This window comes from Lontra canadensis, unplaced genomic scaffold, assembly GCF_010015895.1.
Source record: "Lontra canadensis isolate GAN:19392208 unplaced genomic scaffold, GSC_riverotter_1.0 scaffold21, whole genome shotgun sequence".
Classification (NCBI taxonomy): Eukaryota; Metazoa; Chordata; class Mammalia; order Carnivora; family Mustelidae; genus Lontra; species Lontra canadensis.
This window is the reverse complement of record NW_022631015.1, coordinates 16,806,691-16,833,228: the sequence shown is the minus strand read 5'-3', so window position 1 is coordinate 16,833,228 and position 26,538 is coordinate 16,806,691. Positions and strand designations below refer to the sequence as shown.

The 26,538-nt window shown below is 44.3% G+C and overlaps 1 protein-coding gene and 1 long non-coding RNA gene across 3 annotated transcripts in view; one reads left to right on the top strand and one right to left on the bottom strand.

Moving 5' to 3' along the window:
- KDM1B (lysine demethylase 1B) overlaps nt 1–26,538 on the bottom strand; it is a 61,348-nt gene that overhangs the window by 21,379 nt on the left and 13,431 nt on the right. Inside the window, exons 7-11 of one of the 2 annotated variants that reach the window (XM_032861620.1) lie at nt 10,961–10,999; nt 7,062–7,266; nt 4,777–4,961; nt 1,912–2,088; nt 1,425–1,499 (exon numbers count right to left, since the gene is read on the bottom strand). In XM_032861620.1, coding sequence (XP_032717511.1) covers nt 1,425–1,499; nt 1,912–2,088; nt 4,777–4,961; nt 7,062–7,266; nt 10,961–10,999 — 681 coding nt within the window. The remainder of the gene's footprint in view (nt 1–1,424; nt 1,500–1,911; nt 2,089–4,776; nt 4,962–7,061; nt 7,267–10,960; nt 11,000–26,538) is intronic. The other variant, XM_032861621.1, reaches the window with a different exon arrangement.
- On the top strand, nt 17,305–25,961 carry LOC116869967. The gene is made up of 3 exons (XR_004383157.1): nt 17,305–17,392; nt 25,386–25,388; nt 25,932–25,961. It is a non-coding gene; the product is annotated as an uncharacterized LOC116869967 (long non-coding RNA).

Sequence of the window (26,538 nt, the reverse complement as noted above, 5' to 3'; positions counted from 1 at the left end):
TGCTGGAGTAAAAAAATGATCAATTCAAACACGTCCTAGCTTAATACCATTCAGAAAATACTTTGAAATGCAAACACGCTTCCCATAAATCCAACTCAGGTTCTTCTGTTTTGTGAGGAAAATCATGTAACCCAAGACTTACATCTTCCATTCAACCGAGGAAAACTTCTCTTAGACATAGCTACTGAAAACTTTTCTCATCTCTGAAACTCCTCCCGCAGAAAGACATTGTGAACAAGTTGTCATTTCTTTCAGCCAGAGAACAGCGCAAAGACTAATTCAATTCTACCAAACTGATTTTCATGTTTGGTTTAACTGAAAACCAAAGTCCTTGAAAAATAAGTTTTTTAAAGAAAGAAGTGTGTCAGACTTAGAAAGTCACAAATTGAGGGGTGTGGTTAATTCAAATGAATCTAATGGAAATGAGATTCTGAACTGCACGATATTTTTTTGTAAGTCTCTATTTAGGCTAATTCTGAACAACTGGAATAAGGCCACACCCTAGCTAAAAACTATCCTACCTTGGAGAAGGAGGCCACCTCAAGTACGTATAGCCATTTAGAAGTCACGTAATTCTGTCTGAACCATGGATTAACCAATTCAATCTTGCTTCCAGAAGCAAAGATTGTGTTCCAAAGTAAGACTCCAAGACTCCAAGTGTGCCTTTGAGGGGCACCTAGCTAGCTCAGTCAGTCAAGCACGCGACAGCTGATCATGGGGTCACGGGCTCAAGCTCGTTGGGCACAGAACTTACACAAAAAAGGATACCTTTCATTTGCATAAGAAAAATTACTGCATGTTTCAGAAAATTTTATACAGGAAACGGTGGTTCCAAGCTGCTATTTGTTATCTTAAACTATTACAAAAACAAGGACTTTTTCCCAGCGTGCCGTCTGTGGTGCTGATTAACAGCCCGTGGAGAATTTCTGCTTTAGCTTCTGCATGGACTCCCTTCTGATTTGCTCATTAGCAGTCTAAAACCCTGTCCTGGGGCACCTGGGTGGCTCAGTGGGTTAAAGCCTCTGCCTTCGGCTCAGGTCATGATCCCAGGGTCCTGGGATCGAGCCCCGCATTGGGGCTGAGCAGAGAGCCTGCTTCCCCCTCTTCTCTCTGCCTGCCTCTCTGCCTACTTGTGATCTCTGCCTGTCAAATAAATAAATAAAATCTTTAAAAAAAAAAAAAAAACAACAAAAAAAAAACCCTGTCCTAAAGCTGCTGAGAATGGCTATTCCCTCCACCTTTCTTTTATTAAACCCATTTCAAATGTTGTATCTTTCCTAGGAGCAGTTAGAAAGATTATAAAGATATACAGTGATTTCACATTCTCCACCAAAATCAGAAACCGGTTTCTAAATCTTAGAAATTCTGGACCAAAGGGCACGGTTAACCATCTATTATCAACTCCATGTCCCCAAAACTCTTACCTTAATTCCAAAGTTATGCAGTTGCCTAGCAGCTGCTAATCCTGCTGGACCAGCCCCGATAATGATGACAGATTTCTTAAAAAAAAAAAAGAAAAGAAAGAAAGAAAGAAAAACAAAGAAAAATTTTTTTAAAAAGGACCCAATTAGAGAAATGAAAGGGATATATTGTTCAAGTTGTTCTAAGAAGGTACTAACCGCCAAGCCACATTAGTTCATCTACATTTCTTGGATGTTCAAAGAAAATTACTTTCCTAAAGAATATGGATGCGTGTAAGTAAGCCCCTCCTCTTTTCCACAGTCTAGGGGACCGGTGCCTGATAGTCTTTTCCCCAGAGGAGCACAGTCTACACAACTCTTACTCTGTAGCTTCTGTGGTGATCACGTGACTGTCACGAGTATCATTAACTAGTACCCACTAATGCTGTTGTCGCAGACTAGCATTTATCATGATGGCGGTCGTGTTACCGTGAGAGCAACAGCCACCTACGTTGTGGTAATCTTTAGGAAGAAGATGCTGGTCGGTACCGACGCTGAGAACTCCAGTGTTGATGAGACCTTTCCTCGTCATAAAATAAAGGATCCTCTCCACTTCCTGCACGCACCGGATACGCACGAGACCCCGGACAATGATGTGAGGAATACATTTCTGAGGGGTAAGAGCTTCCTGTATGTGGAAACAAAACCAGACCGTTAAGACAAATAGATGGAACTCTGGGCTCCTCGAAAATTGAACAGAGTTCCTCTGTGACCCAGCAGGCCCCCTCCTGGGTATCCACTGAAAAACACTGCAAACGGAGGCTCATACAAAATTCTTATTCACGCTACTCGAATTACCAAAAGGTGGGACTATCCAAGGGTCCATCAACGGATGATGGACAAACCAAATGGGGGTAGATCCGTACGTGGGCCATTATTTGGCCATAAAAAGAAATGAGGTACTGATCCGTGCTACAACACGGAGGAATCCTACAAACAGGATTCTGCGTGAAGAGGCTACTCACAGGAGATCACATGCTGTAGGATTCCATTTGTAGAAACAACTCGCCATGGGCAAATCTAGAGAGGCAGGAAGTAGCTCAGTGGTTGCCAGAGGCTGGGGGGAGGGAGGAATGGGGAGTCGCTGTTTACTGGCTGTGGGGTTTCCTCTGGGGGTAACCAAAAGCTCTAGAACGAGATGTGGGGATGATTACACAACGCTATTTAATGCCACTGACTGTACCTTTTACAATGGTAAAAATGGTAAATTTTACATTGTGTTTTTACCACAATAACAAAACAAACCAAACCAAACCAAACCAAAGCCCTCTTGGGGTACTCAAGTCCATCTTGTGTCACTAAGACATAGTAGGATCAAAGGGGGTGGGGAGGATTGCCTGGTGAAGGAAGAAAAAGGGAGAAAGGGACAAAAGGAAGACACGGCAATTTCTACTCCATCAGCTCATCTTCTCCTCTCCAAGGACAGCTACGGGGAACCATGGGCTGACCATGTCGCAGATACGTTCCTGACTTGATACACCACACAGTAAGAGCCACAGCAGAAGCTCATGCTGTCACTTATCCCAGCAGCAGAAAAACCTGGATTCTCATCACCAATAAGATGTGAGGAGACAGATTTAGGAATGTTAAAAAAAAAAAAAAAGCCATTGCCTTTTCCTGCACACCCCACTGTCGTCAAGGCCTTGGAACGTTTCAAAGATACAAGACTAACATAGCCTTGACCCACGGTCATGAAGTTAGAAGAGGATCAAGAGAGGGGGTCCCAAACTCTGGCTCATCCTGTACTTGTCCCCAACCCCCCAGCTCTGAAAGAACCGAACCACACACAGGAAGAGGACTTACAGTAGACCCATGACCAACACTGGGTTGGAACTGCGTGGGTCCACTCACACGTCGACATTTTCAATAAGCACAGTGTGATACTTAATAACATTTTCTGTAGCTTACTTGCTTGTGAGAATAAGTATATAATATACATACAACATACCAAATATGTGCCAATGAACTGTTTACATTATTGGTAAGGCTTCAAGTCAATAGCATGCTGTTTGTAGTTGAGTTCTAGGAGGAGCCAAAAGTTGTACGTGGATTTTTGACTGGGCTGGTGGGGGTGTGTCAGATGTCAACGCCACTAATCCCCACATTGTTCAAGGGTCAACAGTATTCAAGAAATAACATCGGCTTGGGTTGGTGCAGACGGTAAAAAACACTTGTTTGTATCATGAATTCTAAAAAAATTTTTTTTTCAAAATCTTTGATTCTTTCACAGCAAATATATGTTTTCCCACTAGAATATTAAACACAAAGCATACTACTTTATTAAATATTAAAACAGATCCAGGCTGATAAGGTTCAGGATTTTTTCCTACAAGGTTTTTCACTACCATAAATCAATTTTCAAAGTCGAACCAAAAGAAACGTGAAGAAAAATGAATCCAAGGCTGTTTCTGAAGAGTTTATCTTTATAACTTATTTACAGGAAATTCTGACCACAATTTTGTTCAGTTCAGCAAATGTTTATTGAGCACCTACCTCCAGCCTGCTGGGAAGGAAATGAACAATTCTGCCTCGTCCAACCCACTCACAGAATTCGTAGAAACTGCATTAACAGCCATGAACCGGATCAGGCCATCTCATACTGGATTCTAATCCAGTGAGACAGCACGGTCCATCTGGAGTATCTTTCCTGAATCAAGATTACTTTTGCGGCCTTGCCAAATGTTCCGCATTCAGCAATCACTCAAATAATTGCAGGAGAAATTGATAAATCAGAAAAATACTAGGGTCAGGAAAGCCTTTGTTTAGATAATAATAATAATGATAACAAAAGCTCCTATCCCCTCTCATGTGGTCTCCCCCCTTTCCAGGTGGGGGCTGTATGAGGCCCCTAACATATCTTCAGTCCCAGCAGACAGCAAAGCACCAGTAAGAATCCCTGCCCTCAAGGGGTTATGACGCTTTCTTCAATGTTTTATTTTTTTCCTCTCGGCATTCATGCTGGAACTCTCTGAACCAAACTTTGCACCTTATACTCAATCACTAGAGAGTCAAAAATTTAGACATATGGTCTCAACGTGGTGGTTTCCAGGATAGGGAGACTCAGTGCCAGGGAGGCACTGGGGACATCGTCGGTTGTCACAACCGGGGATGTTCTGGTAATCTAGGGGGCAGAGGCCAGGGAAACACGAAACATACTACAGGGCACCGGGCAGCCCCCACACAACAAATATCCACCCAGTGTCCACAGTGGGAAGGCAGACAGTCCCTGATCTCAAGCCCCCCCCCCCCCACGGCAGCCCCCCTCCTTCCAGAGCAGCCCCAGTCCGTGCGCGCAGGGGGGCCTCCCTCCACTCACTTTGCAGTTAGTGTACCACAGGGCGAGGGTGAGGTTCCGCAAAGCCAGGTACATGGTGGGATCTCGGGAGTACTCCGGGAACTCGTAGAGCTCGTCCAGCTCCATCACGTCCGGCCGCACACACAGGGCTTTGCCACACTCGTTGGGCTGGTAGAAGGGCTGGAAGTACCGGTTCATGCCTGGAACTGACAGAAGGCACAGATGCACACGTCGCACACCCAGGTAAGCGACCAAGCAGGCACGAAGCGGAAAGGACAGCCTCAGCCAGGGCTACAGTCTGTCCCGCAGGCACATTCGCGCTCCCCGTCTACTTAGATGAAATACATGGGAACTGCGTATTTCTCCCATTCTTTCTTCACCAACTGAATTTCCATGGTATGGAAAATAAATTTTTTTTAAGGTTTTCATGGGTGTTAAACACCTGCCGTAGGGGCGGTGGCTCAGTGTCTCTTCACTACCCTACAGGACCCATCAGTGCCTTTAAAACTAGCATTATGGGGGCGCCTGGGTGGCTCAGTGGGTTAAAGCCTCTGCCTTCGGCTCAGGTCACGGTCCCAGGGTCCTGGGATCGAGTCCCACATGGGCTCTCTGCTCAGCAGGGAGCCTGCTTCCTCCTCTCTCTCTGCCTGCCTCTCAGCCCACTTATGATCTCTCTCTGTCAAATAAAATCTTTAAAAAACAAACAAACAAACAAACAAAACACGTGCTATAAAATGGACCACCTTATCTGTGTTTACGTGTAGCGTTGAACCGTGTTAAGGATATTCACACTGGTGGGCAACACGTCTCCAGAAATTGTTATCTTGTAAGACTGAAACTCTGCAAACACCAGCTCCCCATGGAAATTTGAAAAGTAACCTTCACTGGAATTTTTCCGATCAGAACATGAATCAGTTCACAGAGGTACAGAACAATCACTGACCTCAGATAACCCTGGAGCCGTGGGTAACATTTAAGGCTACAGTCTATCCTCTGTGCTGTTTCTATGCACAGAGACTATTAATGTATCACGCACTTGTTTTTTAAAAGCCAGAAAAATATGCTGTTTCCTAACCCGATTTTCAAGACCACTGTCCCATGGCATTAAACACTGGGACTTCAACAGACACAGCGTATTTCCCTATTATTTAACTACTCCTCCGTTCCTGGGCACTTAAATTTCATCTAATTATTTTACTATAGTAAGCAATGTCATGTAAATCTTTGGATTAACCTTTGAAGATTTACTTTGATAATTATTTATGACAAATTCTAGAATAAAGGGGGATCTATTTTAAGGTTTTTGATTCATGGCCAAATTGTCCCTCCCAATATCCATACCCACTAATAACATCTGAGTGCCCGTTAAGGGCGGATTAACCTTCGTTAACCCTGGGACTTACCACTTGGGCTTCGATTCAGGCCACATTCACATTTTTAGAGGGCCCAGTGTTCTTGGTTAAAAAATTTTAAAATAGGGTGGTGCATTGGTGGCTTAAGCAGTTAATTGTCTGTCTTTGCTCAGGTCATGATCTCAGTGTTCTAGGATAGAGCCCCGCATCGGGCTCCCTGATCAGTGCGGAGTCTGCTTCTCCCTCTACCCCCCACCCCACACTCGTGCTTGCTCACACTTTTCTCAAATAAAATCTTTTTTAAAAACCTAAAAAAAAAAAAATTAAAAGAGACCCTTAAAATAGGGCTTTTAGGTCAAAATCTATTTGCAACATCAAACATAAAGGTTTGTTAGTTTGTGGACAGGGGAAGGTCTAGAATTCTTGCTGGGACACCAAGAACTCGGGTGGAGAATTTTAAAGATCTATTTGGAGTAAGCGGTCAAGGGTATATCTGGCCTGACCTGAAGTTTTGGATTTTCTTTAAGTTGATCACTTCACTGAGGTTTTACATGGCATAATTAGAAGCAAAAAAGACTCAGAGAAGAAAGAGAAAAAGGCTGCTCATATGGTCGAAACTTTCTCCCAGCATGTCAGAGTTTTGAGTTACCATCAAATAATGCAGCCACTCAAATTTCAATGACGTAACTCATCAAACTTGGTAGATAGAATTCCTGGACCACTGTTAGACGTCCCACGTCATGGACCACCTATGTGGACATGAACCACGTGATATATGCGAACGCTATGTCCGAGCCATGCCACAACCAAAGCCATGAAATCACACGGTGCTTTAGATCACATTGCACACACTTTAAAAAAATCTTTTGCGTTCTGCTCCCCCACCCCATTCCAGGAGAAGCGGGGGGTGGGGGGGTGGGAAGGAAAGCAGGGAGGGCCAGGACCAGCTCTCACCCAGCGAGGAGGGGACGCCCTTGGAGTGCTCCAGCTTCCCGGGGCTGCTGCTGCTGGCTGCACGGTGGGTGCTGGCGCAAGACGGGCTCATGCCCACGCAGTCGGGGTAGTAGGCAGAGAGCAGGGGTGCGGCCACGCTGTCCTTCAGCAAGGGAGGGAGGATGAGCATGGAGTACCACCAGTGGTTGGACACTTCCGACACTCTCTGGAGCGGGGCAGAGCGAGACCAAGAGGCACAATGGCAGACAAGAAACAGACACGAAGGCTCAGCCGGGGACGGACAGCTTCCTGCCCCTTCACCCTCCACGGCCCCGCACCAGAGCTGGGCACACTCAGATTTAGAAATAAAGACGGCCAATGGTGCCCAGAGAGAAGGTTTCCTAGCAGAGTTCTTCCGCATCGGTGGCAACAGCCTCCTCCTGCGCCCTGCACCCACCCTCCCCCAACCCCGCCCGGAACACTGACCCCCCGCCCCACCCAATACCAAGTCAGTCTCCCAGCTGCATCCAGGACAGCCTTCCATCCTTGCAGCAGCATCACAGGTAACGTAACAGCCAGTGCAATCCCCTAATTGCAAGCCCAGGTTTCAGCCTGACACGAGAAACTTCTCTCTGTTCAGTAAGCCCTTATCACCCAAACCCCACCCCCTTCACTAGGGATCTCAAGATGATGGAAGGCATAAAATGGGGCGGAAAAAATTCGTCCTCCTAAGAAGCCGTCAAGCAGGACTCCTTTTTGCTAGAAGCTACTAAACACTTTGAGAGGAAGAAATACGCGACAACTATCGAAATAAGACGCTAAATGTGGAAATGAACAAAAAAGCTATTTTTGGTCTTAAAATATGTGAACACGTTCCAGAGCTGATTTAACACATGGAGTCATCGGATCAAAGCATCCCCACGATGACTAACGACTGCAGTAAGAATAAAATTTCCTTGGCTTCCAGAGCTACTCTGCCGACAAGCCCATGCTCGATGGCTTTTTCTAAACGTGACCTTGAATGCACGTTCCAAGAACTCTAAGAATCTGATACAGGACAGCCTTGAGCCCCGGGTGCCTCTGGTGTCAGTCCTCTGGGCTCCAAGCACGTGCCACCTGCTGTCTAGCTGGGCTTTGTGGCCTCGAGGTCCAGAGGGTGAGCCAGTCTGCAGAAGTATTTTGTTTGCTCCTCGGCTTTCATGGGGTGCAAGTCCGGGGCCAGCATTTCTCCATTTAGGACGAGCCCCGACACATGCTTTAAGTGACTCCCAGCTGCTTCACACATTCTTTTACCTGCTCAGCTGTGAAGGCATGTCGGTCTGCTGTAAGCTCTCAAGCCTGCCCTCGGCTGGCCTGGGCCGTATGGAAAGACAAGAGAAGCTTCAGTTCTCCCCCCAACACACCAGGGCCGCCTCTGCGGACCCCCTCCTGGTGTAGCCCCAAGGAGAGGGTAAACGGAGAGTTCAGATCCCGACACTCCAAACGGACTGTGCAGAGGTAGGAATGGAGATGCCTCAACGAACAGGAACCCAACAGAGGCCCTGCCCTCCTGCTACCTGCTCCGAGTCCTTCCTCCCCAAGAAGCCCCCTTGACCATGCTCCGAGTCGTCTCTGCACAGGGGTGTGAGCAGCTCCAACAGCCACCCATGAACACATACTCCGTCCTGCTGTTCTGAGCATGTCCCCCCAGCACACTCGCCAGTCCCTGGGCACCTGGCTGTCACTCCGTCGGGACACCCTCAAGAACCCCACTCTCACCAAAACACGTACCACGTAAGAAATCGTACTCGATACAGTCAGTCCATCAGCATCTTTACACCAGGTTCCCCCCAAATCCACGTCCACCCGGAACCTCAGCACACGACCCCATTTGGAAACGAGGTCCTTACAAACGTCCTCAGTCACATGGAGTAGGGTGAGCTCTGACCTCAGTGCAACTGGTATCCTTATAGGAAGAGAAGGGACAGAGTGGGGAAGACACGCAGGGAGAGGGTCACGTGAGCCCGCAGTAACCCCCACACAAGCCAACCAACGCCAAGGACTGCTGCTGCCACCGGAGGCAGGAAAAGGCTAACAGAAGCACCCCCAGACCTTCGGGAGGGAACAGCCCTGCTAACAGCTTCACTTCAGACTCAGCCTCTGAAACTAGGAGGCAACGTGCTTCTGTTGCTCAGTTTGTAGTAATGCATTACAGCAGCCCTAGGAAACGAATACAGGCGCTCAAAACTTAGAGCCTGCTTGCAAAGTGAACCTGGGGCTGCCTGGGGGGCTCAGTCGGTTAAGCATCTGCCTTCAGCTCAGCTCATGATCCTGGGGTCCTGGGCTCGAGTCCCGCTTTGGGATCCTTATCAGTCGGCTTCTCCCTCTGCCACTCCCCTGCCCCCCACGCTCACTCTCTCATCTCTCCCTCAAAATAAATAAGTCTTTAAAAAAAAAAGTTAAAAAAATTTTTTAAATAAAAGAATAAGGGGCACCTGGGTGGCTCAGTGGGTTAAGGCCTCTGCCTTCAGCTCAGGTCACGATCTCAGGGTTCTGGGATCGAGCCCCGCATCGGGCTCTCTGCTCGGCGGGGAGCCTGCTTCCTCCTCTCTCTCTGCCTGCCTCTCTGCCTACTTGTGATCTCTGTCAAATAAATAAATAAAATCTTTAAAAAAAAAAAAAAGTGACCCCTGAATCCACAGGCATAGAATAGGGGTAAAGCAGGAGATATGGCTATAAACCTGTTCTAGGCTCTTCCTTAATCCTACACAAAAGTAAATAACTGGCGGATGAAATCCAGGAACTCTTCCACACTTTTTAAAGTTCCTATATCCTAGGAATACGGCCTCTGTCCTAAAGTTCAGTGTTCTGTGCGCAAAAGGGTCTGAATGCCAGCGGACAGACTCAGCAGGTATTCCAAATGTATTTGGCTATGTTTTCCTTTGTATCTATCTGTCTACCCTAAATCCTGAAATTATCTGGGCCACTGCTTTCCTATGGAAATGCTTGAGGGTACAACTAATTATTAAAAATACGTGGGGGGAGGCACCTGGGAGGCTGATTCGGTTAAATATTTTATTCTTGATTTCGGCTCAGGTCTTGACCTTAGGGCTGGGAGCTCCAGCCTGCTTCGGGGTCTGCACTGGGCGTGGAGGCCATTTAAAAAAATGTGTGTATCTCACACATCCCTTTATGTAACAGAATGGATTTCAAGTAGATTTAATACATGTCACTTCTCCCTTTGCCTAAAATTCTACCGCAACCCCCAAGTTTCAGACATGTGGAAAAACCATACATTAACACCTCTATATTACTGAAACGCAGAATAGCTCAGAATCTCAGAATTTCAGACACTCAGAAATGCAAGACACCATTTTCTACAACAGCGTGGGATCTGCCATACCGGCCAGGGCTCTGCCAGCTCATGGAGCGAAGGTCCACAGGAGAAACGAGACGTGAGGAGGCTCGGCCAGCCGGACGCGCTGCTTCCCCACCCATCACGGGCAGAGACAGGACGGGGCAATTACACCGAGCTCAGAATACACAAGAACACTCTCTCGCAGCTGAATCTGGGCCAAGACCATCAAATTATGGGCCTCTCGTTCTTTTCTCGGAAGGATTCAAGCGGAGGTAAGGTCCCAAAAGCCACCATGAGAAACAAGGCAGACCCGTGGAGTAAGGCAAGCTACCCATTTCTTCCCTTTTAATTCCTTTTAACGTGTGGCAATATAATTTTATTTTTCTCTATAAGGGAGGGAAGGATCACCCATGATACCATGACTCCTAACATTTTCATTACACAGGTGTCAGGTTAGATCAAAAGCCTTTGATCAGCAACCAAATAGAGAGAAACTTATGAAACTGTTATTGTCACTGACAGATAGTACTTTTATCATCGAGGGCACAATGAACTGTGGTCCAGGATGTGCTCAAATACTCACTAGATCCTCTGGAAGGGAACAATGATCTGAGGTCTCGGGCTGCAAAAGAAAACCAACTGTTAATTAGATTTACTTATAAACTACAGGCGTTAAGTGTCCGTTTGCTTTCAGTAAGACACCCCTCTTCACCTGTGCAGTGGATAAAAGCGACAAGTGGGATAAAACAATGCAGCTGAGGGCGTGGGGGAGACAGCTACTGCTGTAAAGAGGTCCCGGGTGGAGAGCTGAAGGAGCGGAAGGACTTTGGAGGCAATTTGACAAAATACGCAACATTTAAACGCATGATAATTTGACACTACCTTGCAGGCTAAAGACATACAAGCGATACACCCAGCAGTTCACACCTGGCTAGTTTTTTTTGTTTTGTTTTGTTTTTTTTTAAAGATTTTATTTATTTATTTGACACTCAGAGATCACAAGTAGGCAGAGAGGCAGGCAGAGAGAGAGGAGGAAGCAGGCTCCCCGCTGAGCAGAGAGCCCGATGTGGGACTCGATCCTAGGACTCTGAGATCATGACCTGAGCCGAAGGCAGATGCTTAACCCACTGAGCCACCCACGTGCCCCAAAATAAATAAATCTTTTTAAAAAATGTTCAAAGGAGCACTATTTGTAATAGAAAAAAGCTAATCACAGCCCAGAAGTCCACCAAGAGTAGAACAGTGTTCTGTTCAAACAACAGCCCACTGGGGCGCCCAGGTGGCTCAGTCATTAACCATCTGCCTTCCGCTCAGGTAATGATCTCAGGGTCCTGGGATCGAGCCCCACGTCTGGCTCCCTGCTCACTGGACAGCCTGCTTCTCCCTCTCCTCCCGACTTGTGCTCTCTCTCGCTATCTCTGTTTCTCTCCAATGACACAGCAATGCGAAAGAACCAAGCACATACCACACACTATTACATGGGCACACTGCACAAACACAACGGCGACAAAGAGACCAGGCCCCAGAGAACGCACACTGTGTGATTCCACTTACACCAAGTCCAGTCAACCAGCGCAGAGAGTAGGGGAGCAAGGGATGGAGGGTGTGAGAGAAAGGGGTGCAGGGGGGGCCTCCTGCGGGGCTGGGAAAAGTTCAATTTCTCTACTGGGAGCTGTTTAAAGAGGGACTCTCTGAAGCGCCACCGAGTTCCGCATTTTGATTTGTACATTTTCTGTTTCTATGTTATACTTCAATAAAAAGGTTACCTACATCAACTGAAGACCGGCATACCATATGGCCTGGCCAATCTGACCCCTTGGGATATTCCAGAGAAACTCTGGCACGCCTGCACCAGGGGAGGCATGCGAGAATGCTCGCGTGCACCTCACGGCCCCAAATGAGAAACCACCTTCACATGCACGAGCAGAACAGGTACGCTGCGGCAGGTAGGCTCACGCACAGCAATACTGCCCAGCAGGGAAAAGAAATGGACCAGGGCTCGAGCATCGACATGGATACTTAGGGAAAAACCTCAGTGTTGGGTAAAAAGAGCAAGTCGCAGAGGAATACAAACAACAGGACATAATTCATAACCAACACAGAAATATAGAAAACGTTACATGTTGTTTTGGTTTCACAAATATGCATGACTCTGTAACAAAAAGCAGAGGCATAATACTGCAGAACACTTGCAGGGGAGGGAGAGAAACAGAAGTACCGAGGGGCCCCCCGGGAGATACAGAGGCCTCGGCAAGGAACGCTCTGCTTCTAAAATGGGGTGCTGTTTTAAGTCTTTATTCCTTACGTATCATTAGAAACCCACTTTTGTGTCGATGTATTAGTTCATATTAAAATGACCGTATCAGGGTGTGTGGCTGTATCAGTCAGTAGAGCACGTGACCCGTAAATCTCAAGGTTAGGAGGTTCAAGCCCCAAGCTGGGGATGAAGCCTACTTAAAGAAAAGAAAAGAAAAGAGAAGAGAAGAGAAGAGAAGAGAAGAGAAGAGAAGAGAAGGAGAAAGAGAAAGAGAAAGAGAAAGAAAGAAAGAAAAATTAAATGACCATATATACTTAAACACAGAAATTTCATTTCCCAGAATTGATCCTACAAGTAGACTGACAATGGCATATATACAAAGCTATTCACTGTAGCACTGTCACGAACAGTAAACACAAATTTTTTTTTTTTAAAGATTTTATTTATTTGTTTGACAGAGAGAGAGAGAGAGAGAGAGAGAGATCACAAGTAGAGAGGCAGGCAGAGAGAGAGGGGAAAGCAGGCTTCCTGCTGAGCCCAGAGCCTGATGTGGGGCTCGATCCCAGGACCCTGATATCATGACCTGAGCCGAAGGCAGAGGTTTAACCCACTGAGCCACCCAGGCACCTAACAGTAAACACAATTTAAAAGTCACCTAAATACCCTTTAGTCAGGGTAAATTCATCAAGATACACCAACTGAATGGACTATGTCTTACATGGTCTTTAAGAACAAAGAGATCTTTGTGTGCTTCCTGCCCCCTCTGCCACTCCCCGCCTGTCTCTCCCCTTCTCTAAAAAAGATATATTAGGGGCGCCTGGGTGGCTCAGTGGGTTAAGCCGCTGCCTTCGGCTCAGGTCATGATCTCAGGGTCCTGGGATCGAGTCCCGCATCGGGCTCTCTGCTCAGCAGGGAGCCTGCTTCCCTTCCTCTCTCTCTGCCTGCCTCTCTGCCTACTTGTGATCTCTCTCTGTCAAATAAATAAATAAAATCTTAAAAAATATATATATATATTAACGACCAAAAGCAAAGCCCCAAAAGAGCAGGTGGTGCTCACTACCGTGCTTTTTAATACTGGTTTACAAATAAACCTCTCCAGACTTTGTCCTTGACAGAATGCCAAGCTGAAGACCCAAGTGACTCTAGGTCAATAAACACCATTTCAATAAATATTTCAAACGTTCAGGCTACGGATGGCCATCAGTCAAGACTGGGGCAGTAGGTCTCGAAGGGGGAATCTCTGGAGGGGAGAAGGAGATGAGAAAAGTGATGGCATCGTCAGAAGCTGGAATTTAAGACCGCAAACCCTTCAACTTTAAGATGGTGGGAGGCTAGAGGAGAGAAAGACAATTAAGTTTTCAAAAATGGAAGAGATCTGACACCTCAGAGCCCCTGCTGGGGACAAGTGCCTGCAGTTAAAATACATCCAACCACGTGAGGAACCACAATAAAGAAGTGGGGACAGAAGGAACTGTAGTACAGAAATTGTGGGGGGGCAGTAAAGCCCCATGAACACAGAAGCAAGAGTAAACAACGGAGAGATTATGGTGACTGGAAATAAGTGACCCAAAACACTAACAAGCACTGGGAGTGAGGAAAAGGCGGGGTGGCCCGAAGTGTGATGTAATTTACTTTTTCCTCTTTCGTGTCCCAGTGTTAATGAGCAACTAAGACTGAAATATGCAATTTAAAAAAGAAGGGAGGGCGATTCTAACCTCCCAGAATTCTCATCACATATCTTCTTAATCTTTCAGGGAGATTTTATTTTATTTTTATTTTTTTAAAAGATTTCGTTTATTTATTTGAGAGAGCACAAGAGCACAGAGTAAGAGGGAGAAGCAGGCTCCCCACTGAGTAGAGAGCCAGGGGGATGCAGGACTTGATCTCAGGACCCTGAGATCATGACTTGGGCCAAAGGCAGAACCTCAACGGACTGAGCCACCCAGGTGCCCCTCAGGGAGATTTCAGAAACTACTATTCCTTGTGATGAAGAAATTGTTACTCCACGTTCAGCAAGTTCTTAGTTCACTTTGGCTTCTTTTTCTTACGTTAAGTTTGGTTGTGTGAAATGCAACCACGGAACATCAAACCAGCTCATGCGGTAGTATGTATGACATACCAAAGTGGTATGTCAGCCAGAACTTCTCCTCAGACACACTGAGGGGAATATTTTCAAATGAAAATGGTTATTTCATGATGGTGACCGCATGAGCTTGTTTTTTTGGCTATCATCTTTGGTCTTTTCTGTATTGTTTCAATGTTTCAAAGATGAGCACATGTCATTTTTCTAAAAAAACAAGCTCATTCTACAGAAAACCTTGGGGTTTTCCCAAGCAGTTCAAGTTGAAGAAAGTGAAAAAGACACGGACCACAGGAAGGAAAATCAAGTAAATTGGAAAAGGGACACAGATGACCTGAAGAATGAGTAGAAACGACATCAAAAAAAAAAAAGAAAGAAAGAAAGAAAGAAACGACGTCAAAATTGTACTTTCTGTTATCACAGGTGAAAGAGAAGAGGGATGGCGCAGAACTCCAAACCCAGCTAAACCAGAACCAGGACAAATTATTTTCATATAAACCCTGCATGTAAAACATACTTACTGTTTAGTAGCTTAACATTATCAGGCAAGCCATCTAAGATATCTGTTTAATCCTTTAGAACAATTGTCTGGAAGCTTCACAAAAGCAGGTTGGGTGAGAATGGCCCCAAGGAGAGAATCTATTAAAATAGTCTGCTCCCTGGCCGAGCTCTCCTTTTAAATACAATGGAATCCACTTGAGAAGTCCTCTGAGGCACAGGTGCTAGTCAGGGCACATAATACTGATCAGCTCACCTGACACTCGAGCCCCGATTCCCGTGTCTGGACCCACTCAGCCTGGAAAATGAATTACCCAGCCCCCCAACATCAGCCCCCTCCCTCGTTTTCCTCTCCTGTCCCGCAAATGGCTTCTGCTCCAAAGGTCCAGCCCAAGCACCAATTCTGGTGCTGAGTTGAACGGCGTCAGCACGGGACTGCCTAACTCCGGGACCCTGGCACCCCAAGTTTAGGTCTGTGCTTTCTACGTTTTACTCCTGAACTGCCAACATCAAAAATGAAACAGGGGTACCACCGCAGATCCACTGAGAGGAGAATGAGGGAACAGTGCCAACAACTCTACCAAATCTGACAATGCAGATGAAATACATTTCTTCAAAAACACAACTGGCTGGCTCAGTTGGTGGAACAGGTGCAACGGGTGATGCCTGATCTCCAGGCGCACATCTGAGCCCTGCACTGTAAAGAGTGCTTGAAAATAAAAATTAAGGGGCGCCGGGGTGGCTCAGTTGGTTGAGTGAATGCCTTCGGCTCAGGTCATGGTCCTGGAGTCCCGGGATTGAGTCCCACGTCCGGTTCCCTGCTCGGCGGGGAGTCTGCTTCTCCCGCTAACCTCTCTCCCCTCATGCTCGCTCGCTCTCCTCTCTCTCAAATAAATAAATATTTTTTAAAAAATAATAAAAATTAAAATTAAAATAATTCGGGGCACCTGGTTGGCTTAGACAGCTAAATGTCCAACTCTTGTTTTCAACTCGGGTCATGATCTCAGGGTGGTGAGATACAGCCCCGTGTTGTCGGCCTTTTTCCTGCTTAAGATTCTGTCTCTCCCTTTCTCTGCCCCTCCCCCACTACTTGCATGCACGTAGGCACCACCTCTCTTAAAAAAATTATTTTTTAATTAAAAAAAGTTTAAAAACCCACAGAACACAACTATCTAAAACTGGTAGGACAAATCATGTAACAAGTCACATCTGTTTAAGACACTGAATTTATCATTTCAAAACTCCTCGCAAAGATAACTAGCCCAATGTCTTCACTACTAAATTACACCAAACAGTAAAGAAGAGATCATTATCAACCTTACACAGACTTTTTAACAGAACATAGGAGAAGGATCTACTTCTCAATTCATCTTTTGGAGCCGGCATACCTTGGATACCAGAACCCAACAAGGATATATTACAAGAAAAGAAAATGACAGATCGTATTCATCATGAAAACAGGTGCAGAATTCCACAACAAAATATGAGCAAAGAGAATCCAACAATACATTAAAGGATAATATATTAAGAACAAGTGGGATTTCTGCCCCCTCCCCCCCCCGGAACGAAAGGTTGTTTCACATGCTAGAATCTGTGCAATTCTCATTAATAGATTAAAGGAGAAAAACCCACACAATCATCACAAAAGATGCAGAGAGGGGTGCCTGAGTGGCTCAGTGGGTTAAGCCTCTGCCTTCGGCTCAGGTCATGATCCTGGGGTCCTGGGATCGAGCCCCACATCGGGCTCTCTGATCAGCAGGGAGCCTGCTTCCCCTCACCCGGACCCCTGCCTCTCTGCCTACTTGTGATCTCTCTTTCTCTGTCAAATAAATAAATAAATCTTAAATTAAAAACAAAAAACAAAAGATGTAGAGAAAGTTTCTAACAAAATCCAACATCCGTTCATAACAAAACATTCTCAGCAAAGTAGGGAAAGAGAGGAACTTCTTCAGTCTGATCAAAGACATCTGGGAAAAGCTACAGCTGGCACTATACATAATGATAAAATACTGAACACATTTCTCCTAAGTCAGGAACAAGAAAAGATAGCTGTTCTCCAACTTCTACTCAACTCTGTGCTGATGGTCGTGGCCAAAGTAATAAGGCAAGAAGAAGAAAGAGCCAAAAAATTTAGTTTTTAAAAAAAGCACAAGAGTTGCTATAATGGTAGAAAATCCAAAGTAATCTACGAAAAGATCTTTGAAATTTAATAAGTGAATTCAAGAAAGTCTCTGGGTAGAAAGTCAATATATACAAGTAACTTGTATTTCTACATAATTGTAACAAACAACTTGAAAATAAAGTTAAAAATAAATTCCACTTATAATTAAAGAAAAAAGCAAAATATCTCGAAATAAATTTAACAAAAGACACCCTCAGTGAAAAACTAGAAAAACACTATGGAGAAAATTACAAACCCTGAGAAGATGGAGATACACCATGCTCATGGATCAGAACAGACGTTGGGAAACATTTTCTGTAAAGGGCTAGACAGTAAATACTTTAAATCCTGTGTATCGTACGGTCTACATGACAAACCCCTTACCATTGTGGCACGAAAGCAGCCATAGACAATACATAAATGAGCATCCTATATTCCAATAAAACTTTATTTTCAGAGGGGAAGATGACAGCAGAGGAGGACCCTAGGCTTGCCCCGTCCCACAAATAAAACTAGACCATCATCAAGTCATCCTAAATATCCCAGAAATTGATCTGAAGACTGACAGAACAAATTCCACCACCAAAGCGAGAGAAAAGGCCACATTGAGGAAGGTGGGAGTGCAGAGATGCGGCTTGGAAGAGAAACGGATCCTGGCCACTGCAGCAGGGAGGAGGGGCTGTGGTTGCAGAGACCGGCAAGAGACAGACTGGCACACGGGGGAGCGCACGGGGAAAACGAATCCCCATAGCAACTGGCTTGGAAAGTAAGAAAGACCAAATCTCACGAGTTGCTGCAACCAGCAGGACTTGAAGTTGGGAGTTCTAAAGGTCAATGGAGTCGGCTGGGATACAGCACGGAAGCTATCGTGGTTACTCTTGGAGAGGAGGAAGGGCAAATAGTCCTCAGACACGCAGCACGGATGAAAGAGGGATCTGAAGAGCCCCTGCGGCACACAGTGGGGAGGTTCGGGGCTCATCTCAGAGCGTGTCCCAGAGAAGCAGTGATCATGGAGAGACCCCTCTGGGAACAAAGGAACTGGCAGGAGCCATTTCTCTTGTCCATCCTCGGCAATGACACAGAGACACACCCACGGGAACCAGTCCAGGGCCCACACTCATTACCTAACTTGCTGAGGTCAAGCCTCTCCCCAGCCCTGTGTTCCAGGAGAACCAACCATCCCAGTCACATTTGCCTAAATCCCAGCATGGCAGGCCCGTGTCCCCCCAAAAGCCAGTGCAAACCCTACCCACACCGCATCACCCCAGCCTTGAGGTTTTTGAGGCCTCAGTTCTAGTGGCAGTGATGACGGTCCCATTTCACAAGCAAACCAGAATACATCTAGTTAAAATGCACCACATCAGGCCAGGAACCAAACACTGCCCACAACAGGCGAAGAGGGCCTCTGCAGAGGACTAACCTGAAGGATAAAGTGTCCAGGAAACACCTGCAGAGTGCTCACAAGCACACGCTGGAGACAGTCCCAGAAGCGCCAGGCCTTGGGGAGCAGGAGGCACTACAACAGCAGGGGACTGCAAGACCTCTTCCTCATAAGACCATTACCCTCAAGAACAGATGTAGCTGATTTTCCCAACACACATAAACAGGCTCAGAGACTTAGACAAGATGAGAAGACAGAGGAATGTGTCCCAAATTAAAGAAAAGGACAATGCCACAGCCAGAGTTCTAACAGAAACAGAAGTAACATGCCTGATAGGGAATTTAAAGCAATGATCCTAAAGATACTGAACTTGAGAAAAGAGTAGAGGACAACACTGAGACCCTTGACCCAGAGGAAAGGAATAACATGGCAGAGGGAACTGAACTGATAGAATTAAGAGCAGGATGAAAGAAGCAGAGGAAAGAATTAGTGACGAAGAAGACTGAGTAATGGAAAGTAATCAAGCTGAACAAAAGAGAGAAAAGACTTATGCAAATAAGAACAGACTTAGAGAACTCACTGACTTCATCAAACGTAACAACATCTATTATAGGAGCCCTAGAAGAGAAGGAGAGAGAGAGAGAGAGAGAAAAGGAGGCAGAGAATTTACTTGAAGAGGTAACAGCTGAGTGGCACCAGGGTGGCTCAGTCAGTAAAGAATCCTACCGTAGATTTTGGCTCATGTCATGGTCTTAAGGTCATGGGATCGAGCCCCAAGTCGGGCTCTGCACTCATTGTGGAGTCCACTAATCCCTCTCCCTCTCCTGGCCACCGCATTCACTCTCTCCCTCAAATAGGTAAATAAATAAAATCTTATTAAAAAAAAAAAAAAAAGAAAGAAAAGAATAGCTCAAAACTTCCCTAATCTGGGGAAGAGAAGAGATAACTAGATCCAGGAGACACAGAGAACCCCCAGTAAAATCAACAAAAGCTGATCCACACCAAGACATACTATAATTAGAATGGTAAAATATAGTGATAAGGAAAAAATATTAAAAGCGGTAATACCAATGAAGATAGTTATGTAGAGAAAGGAAACCCCAAAAGGCTAGCCACAAATTTTTCAGCAGAAACTTTCCAAGCCAGAAAAGAGCGGTGTGCTATAGTCAAAGTGCTGAATGGGATACACATGCAACCAAGAATACTCTTTCCAGCCAGGCTATAATTCAGAATGGAAGGAGAGGTAAGGAGTTTCCCAGACAAACAAAACCTATAGGAGTTCATGGCAACTAAACCAGCTTCCCAAGTAATATTACAGGGGACTTTTTGAGTGGAAAGGAAAGACCAAAAATGGTTGTATGAGGGTAGGAAACACACAAGCAGTAAAAATCAGTATTTCTGTAAAAAATTAGTCAAGGAGAACACAAAATAAAAGGATGTAAAACATGACACCCTATACCTACAAATGTGGGGAAGACAGGAGAAAAGACTGGGTTCAAACCTAAATGACCGTCCACTTAATAGAGACTACTATAGGACTAAAAGGTTTGTACAAACTTAATTTTTGGTAACCACAAATCAAAAACCACCAGCAAATATGCAAAGAACAAAGAGAAAGAAATCCAAATATATCTCTAAGAAAACCAGCAAACTATGAAAGAGAAAAAGAAAGGATGAGAGAAAAGCTTCAAAACAAATGACAAAATAATGAAATGGCAATAAATACGCATCTATCAATGATGACACTGAATGTACATAAACTAAGTGCTCCACTCAAAAGACATAGTGTGACAGAATGGATTAAAAAACAGGACTTGTGGGGCGCCTGGGTGGCTCAGTGGGTTGAAGCCTCTGCCTTCAGCTCAGGTCATGATCCTGGCGTCCTGGGATCCAGCCTTGCACTGGGCTCTCTGCTCAGCAGGGAGCCTGCTTCTTCCTCTCTCTCCGCCTGCCTCTCTGCCTACTTGTGATCTGTCAAATAAATAAATAAAATCTTAAAAAAAAAAAGAAAGAAAAAAGAAAAAACAGGATTCGTGTACATGCTGCCTACAAGAGACTCATTTTAGACCTAAAAGCACCTGCAGATTTAAAGTGAGAAGATGGAGAAACATTTATCAGGCAAACAGATCTAAAAGAAAGCTGGAGTAGCAATACTTCTATTGGACAAAATAGACTTTAAAAGAAAGCCTGTAAAAATTAACAAGTCAGGGAATGACAGATGCTGGCGAGGATGCAGAGAAAGGGGACCCCTCCTATGCTGTTGGTGGGAAAGCACGCTGGTGCAACCACTCTGTCAAACAGCATGAAGCTTCCTCAAAAAGTTGAAAATAGAGCTACCCTACGACCCAGAAATTGCACTACTGGGTATTTACCCCAAGATACAAATGTAGTGATCCAAAGGGGGCACATGCACCCGAATATTTATAGCAGCAATGTCCACAATAGCCAAACTATGGAAAGAACCTAGATGCCCATCAGCAGATGAATGGATAAAGAATACCTGGTATATCTATACACAATGGAATACTATGCAGCCGTCAAAAGAAATGAAATCTTGCCATTTGCACCGACATGGATGGAACTAGAGGGTATTAGGCTTAGCGAAATCAGTCAATTGGAGAAAGACAATTATCAGATGATCTCCCTGATATGAGGAAACTGAGAGGCAACATGTGGGGTAGGAAAGAATAAATGAAACAAGATGGGATCAGGAGGGAGACAAACCATAAGAGACTCTTAATCTCACAAAACAAACTGAGGATTGCCGGGTGGAGGGGTTAGGGAGAAGGTGGTGGGGTTATGGACATTGGGGAGGGTATGTGCTATGATGAGTGCTGTGAAGTGTGTAAACCTGGCGATTCACAGACCTGTACCTCTGGGGCTAATAATACATTATATGTTAATTAAAAAAAAAGCCTATAATAAGAATCAAAGAAGGACACTATAATAAAGGGGACAATCCAACAAGAAAATATAACAATTGTAAATATGTATGCACCTGCGGCACCTAGGTGACTCAGTTAAGTGTCCAACTCTTGGTTTGGCCTTGGGTCACAGTCTCAGGGTCAAGGGGCTGAGTCCCATGTTGGGCTCCTTGCTCAGCTCAGAGTCGGCTTGAAATTCTCTGTCTCTCCCTTCCTTTCTGCAGCCCCCTCGCTCTTTAAAATAAATAAAATCTTTTTTTTTAAAGATTTTATTTATTTATTTGACGGACAGAGATCACAAGTAGGCAGAGAGGCAGGCAGAGAGAGAGGAGGAAGCAGGCTTCCTGCCAAGCAGAGAGCCCAATGCAGGGCTCAATCCCAGGACCCTGGGATCATGACCTGAGCGGAAGGCAGAGGCTTTAACCCACTGAGCCACCCAGGTGCCCCTAAAATAAATAAAATCTTTAAAAAATATATATTTATGCACCCAACATAGGAGCTCCCAAACACATAAAACAGTTAATAACAAACATAAAGGACTAATCGATAATACCAAAGTAGTAGGGCACTTTAACACCTGACTTACATCAATGGGCAAATTATCTTAACAGGAAGTCAACAAGGGAACAATGGCTTTGAGTGTTAGACTGGAACAGTATGACAACAGTATCTCTTAAACTCTTAAGAGATACATTGAGAACATTACATTCGAAAGCAGCAGAATACACATTCTTTCCAAGTACACATGGAACCTTCTCCAGAACAGATCACATATTGGGCCACAAAACAAGCCTCAACAAACTGAAAAGATCAAAGTCACACCATACATCTTTTCTCACCGCACTGCTACGAAACTAGAAGTCAACCCCAAGAAAAAATCTGGGAAGGGCACATGGACATGGAGGTTAAGTAACATGCTATTAAACAATGAATGGGTCAACCAGGAAATATAAGAAGAAGTTTTAAAAGTACATGGAAACAAATAAAAGTGAAACACAATGATTCAAACCTTTGAGACAAAGCGAAAGCAGTCCTAAGAGGGAAGTATATAGCAACAGAGGTATACCTCCAGCAGCAAAGAAAAAGCGCAAACAACCTAACCTTACACCTAGAGGAACTAGAAAAAGAACAACAAATGAAGTCTAAAGCCAGCAGAAGGAAGGAAAAAATAAAGATTAGGGCGGAAATAAGTAATATAGAAACAAAATATACAATAGAACAGATCAATGAAACCAGGAGCTGGTTCTTCAAGAAAAAAACCAAAAAACCAAAAAAACAACCAATGAAATTGATAAATGTCTAGATGGACTCATTGAGAAAAAAAGAGAAAGGACCCGAATCACAAGCGAGAGAGGAGGAATAAAAACTAACCTTACGGAAATATAAATAATTGCAATGGTATGTTATAAAAAACAATATGCCAACAAACTGGACAACCTAGAAGAAATGGATAAATTCACAGGAACCTATAACCTACCAAAACTGAAGCAGGAAGAAACACAAAATTTGAACTGACCAATTACCAGCAAAGAAAGCAAATCAGTAACAACTAAAACAATAAAAACTCCCAACAAACAAAAATCCAGAACCAGATGGCGTCACAGCTGAATTCTACCAAACATTTATTTTTTATTTCTTTTTTTTTTACATTTTTTTAAAAGATTTTATTTGAGAAACAGAGAGAGCACAAGCAGGGGGAGAGGCGGAGGGAGAGGGAGAAGCAGACTCCTCATTGGGCAGGGAGCCTGACATGGGGCTCAATCCCAGCACTCTGAGATATGACTTGAGCTGACAGCAGTCATTTAACCTACTGAGCCACCCAGGCGCCCCTCTACCAAACATTTAAGGAAGAGTCAACACCTATTCTTCCCACACTATTCCAAAAATTAGAAAAAGAGGAAAACTTTCAGATTTATTCTGTGAGGCCAGCATTATTACCCTGATACCAAAACCATATAAAGACACCACAAAAAAAGAGAATTATAGGTCAGTATCTCTGATGAACATAGATACAAAAATCCTCAACAAAATACTAGCAAGCCAGATCCAACAATACATTAAAATAATCATTCACCATGATTAAGGAACACTCATTCCCGGGCTGCAAGAGTGATTCGATATTAACAAATCAATGTAATATGTCACATTGATAAGAGAAAGGGTAACTACTATAGTCCCATTTCAACAGATGCAGAAAAAACACTTGACAAAGTACAATATCCACTCATAATAAAACCCCTCAGGTGCCTGGGTGGCTCAGTTGTTAAGCATCTCCCTTCAGCTCAGGTCAAGATCCCAGGGGGTCCTGGGATCGAGCCCCGCATCAGGCTCCCCCTCGGTGGGAAGCCTGCCTGCTTCTCCCTCCCCGACACCCCCTGCTTGTGTTCCCTCTCTTGCTGTCTGTCAAATAAATAAATAAAATCTTGGGAAAAAAAAAACAACCCTCAACAAAGCAGGTTTAGAGGGAACATACCTCAACATAATAAAGGCTACATAGGAAAAACCCACAGCTGGTACCATCCTCCAAGGGGAAAAACAGAGCTTGCCCTCTAAGATGAGTAAGACAAGAATGCCCACTCTCACCATTTTTATTCAACATAGCACTGGAAGTCCTAGCCACAGTCATCAGACAACAAAAAGAAATAAAAGGCATCCATATAAGTAAGAAAGAAGTAAAACTTTCACTGTTGGCAGATGACACAATGCTACACACAAAAAACTCAAAAGACAACAAAAAAACCGCTAGAATGGATCAACAAATTCACAGGATATAAAATTAATCTATAGAAATCTGTTGCATTTCTATATGTCAATAATGATGAAGCAGAAAGAGAAATTAAGAAAACAATTCCATTTACAACTGTACCCAAAATAAGATACCTAGGAATAAGCATAACCAAAGCAGTGAGAACCTGTACTCTGGAAACTGTAAACCACTGGTGAAAGAAACTGAAGATGACACAAAGAAATGGAAAGACATTCCATCCACATGGATCGAAAGAACAAATATTGTTAAAATGTCCAGACTACACAAAGCAATCTACAGATTTAATGCAGTCCCTATCAAAATACCAACAGCATTTTTCACAGAGCTAGAATAAGCAATCACAAAATTTGTATGGAACCACAAAAGACCCTGAGTAGCCAAAGCAATCTTAATAAAAGCGAAGCTTGAGGTGTCACAATTCTGAACTTCAAGTTATATGACATGGGTACAGTAATCAAAACAGTATGGTACTGGCAAAAAACAGACGCATTGGGGCGCCTGGGTGGTTCAGCGGGTTGGGCCTCTGTCTTCGGCTCAGGTCATGATCTCGGGGTCCTGGGATCCAGCCCTGCTTCAGGCTCTCTGCTCAGGAGGGAGCCTGCTTCCCCCTCTCTCTGCCTGTCTCTCTGCCTACTTGTGATCTCTGTCAAATAAATAAAATCTTAAAAAACAAAAACAAAAAAACAGATGCATACATCAATAGAATGGAGAAACCAGAAATAAACCCACAATTACACGGTCAGTTCATCTTTGACAAAGCAGGAAACCTATCCAATGGGAAAAAGTCTCTTCAACAAATGGTGCTGGAAAAAGTGAACAGCTACATGCAAAAGAATGAAACCAGGCTGCTTTCTGACACCATACACCCAAATAAATTCAAAATGCATTAAAGAGCTAAATGTGAGACCTGAAACCATAAAAATCCTTGAAGAGAACACAGGCAGTAAATTCTTCGACATTGGCCATAGCAACATTTTTCTAGACATGTTTCCTGAGGCAAGGGAAACAAAAGCAAAAATAAACTATTGGGACCTCATCAAGATAAAAAGCTTCTTCTGCACAATGAATGAAACAGTCAACAAAATAGTCAGCCTACTGAATGGGAGATGGTATTTGCAAAAGACTTAGCTGAAAAAGGGTTAGTATCCAAAATATATAAAGAACCGATACAACTCAACACCCAAAAAAATAATCTAACTAAAAGTGGGCAGAAGATATGAACAGACATCTGTGCAAAGACCACATCCAGATGGCCAGCAGACACATGAACAGATGTTCCACATCATTTACCAGGGAAAGGCAAATCAAAACCACAATGAGGTATCACCTCACACCTCTCAGAATGCTAAAATCAAAAACACAAGAAACAACAAGTGTTGGTGAGGATGTGGAGAAAAAGGAACCCTCTTGCACTGTTGGTGGGAATGCATACTGGTGCAGCTGGTGTGGAGAACAGTATGGAAGGTCCTCAAAAAGTTAAAAAGAGGGGCACCTGGGTGGCTCAGTGGATTAAGCCTCTACCTTCGGCTCAAGTCATGATCTCAGGGTCTTGGGAACGAGCCCCGCATTGGGCTCTCTGCACAACAGAGAGCCCATTTCCCCCTCACTGCCTCTCTCTCTGTCAAATAAATAAAGCAAATCTTTAAAAAAAAAAAAAAGTTAAAAACAGAACTACCCTATGATCCGGTAACTGCACTAGTGGATATTTACCCAAAAAATACAAAAACACTAATTCAAAGGGATACATACACTTGTTTGTTTACTGCAGTATTATCTACAATTGCGAAATTACAGAAGAACCCCAAGTGTCCATCAGCAGATGAATGGATAAAGACGTGGTATGTACACACAGTGCAATATCATTCAACCACAAAAGAAGAATGAAATCTTGCCTTTTGTAACAATATGGATGGATCTAGGGAGTATATGCTAAATGAAATAAAAGTCAGTCTGAGAAAGACAAATACCATATGATTTCACTCGTATGTGGAGTTCAAGAAGCAAAACAAACAAACAAAGGAAAAGAAAAAACAAACCAAGAAATAGACTCTTAAATATACAGAACAAACTGATGGTTGCCAGAGGCGAGACAG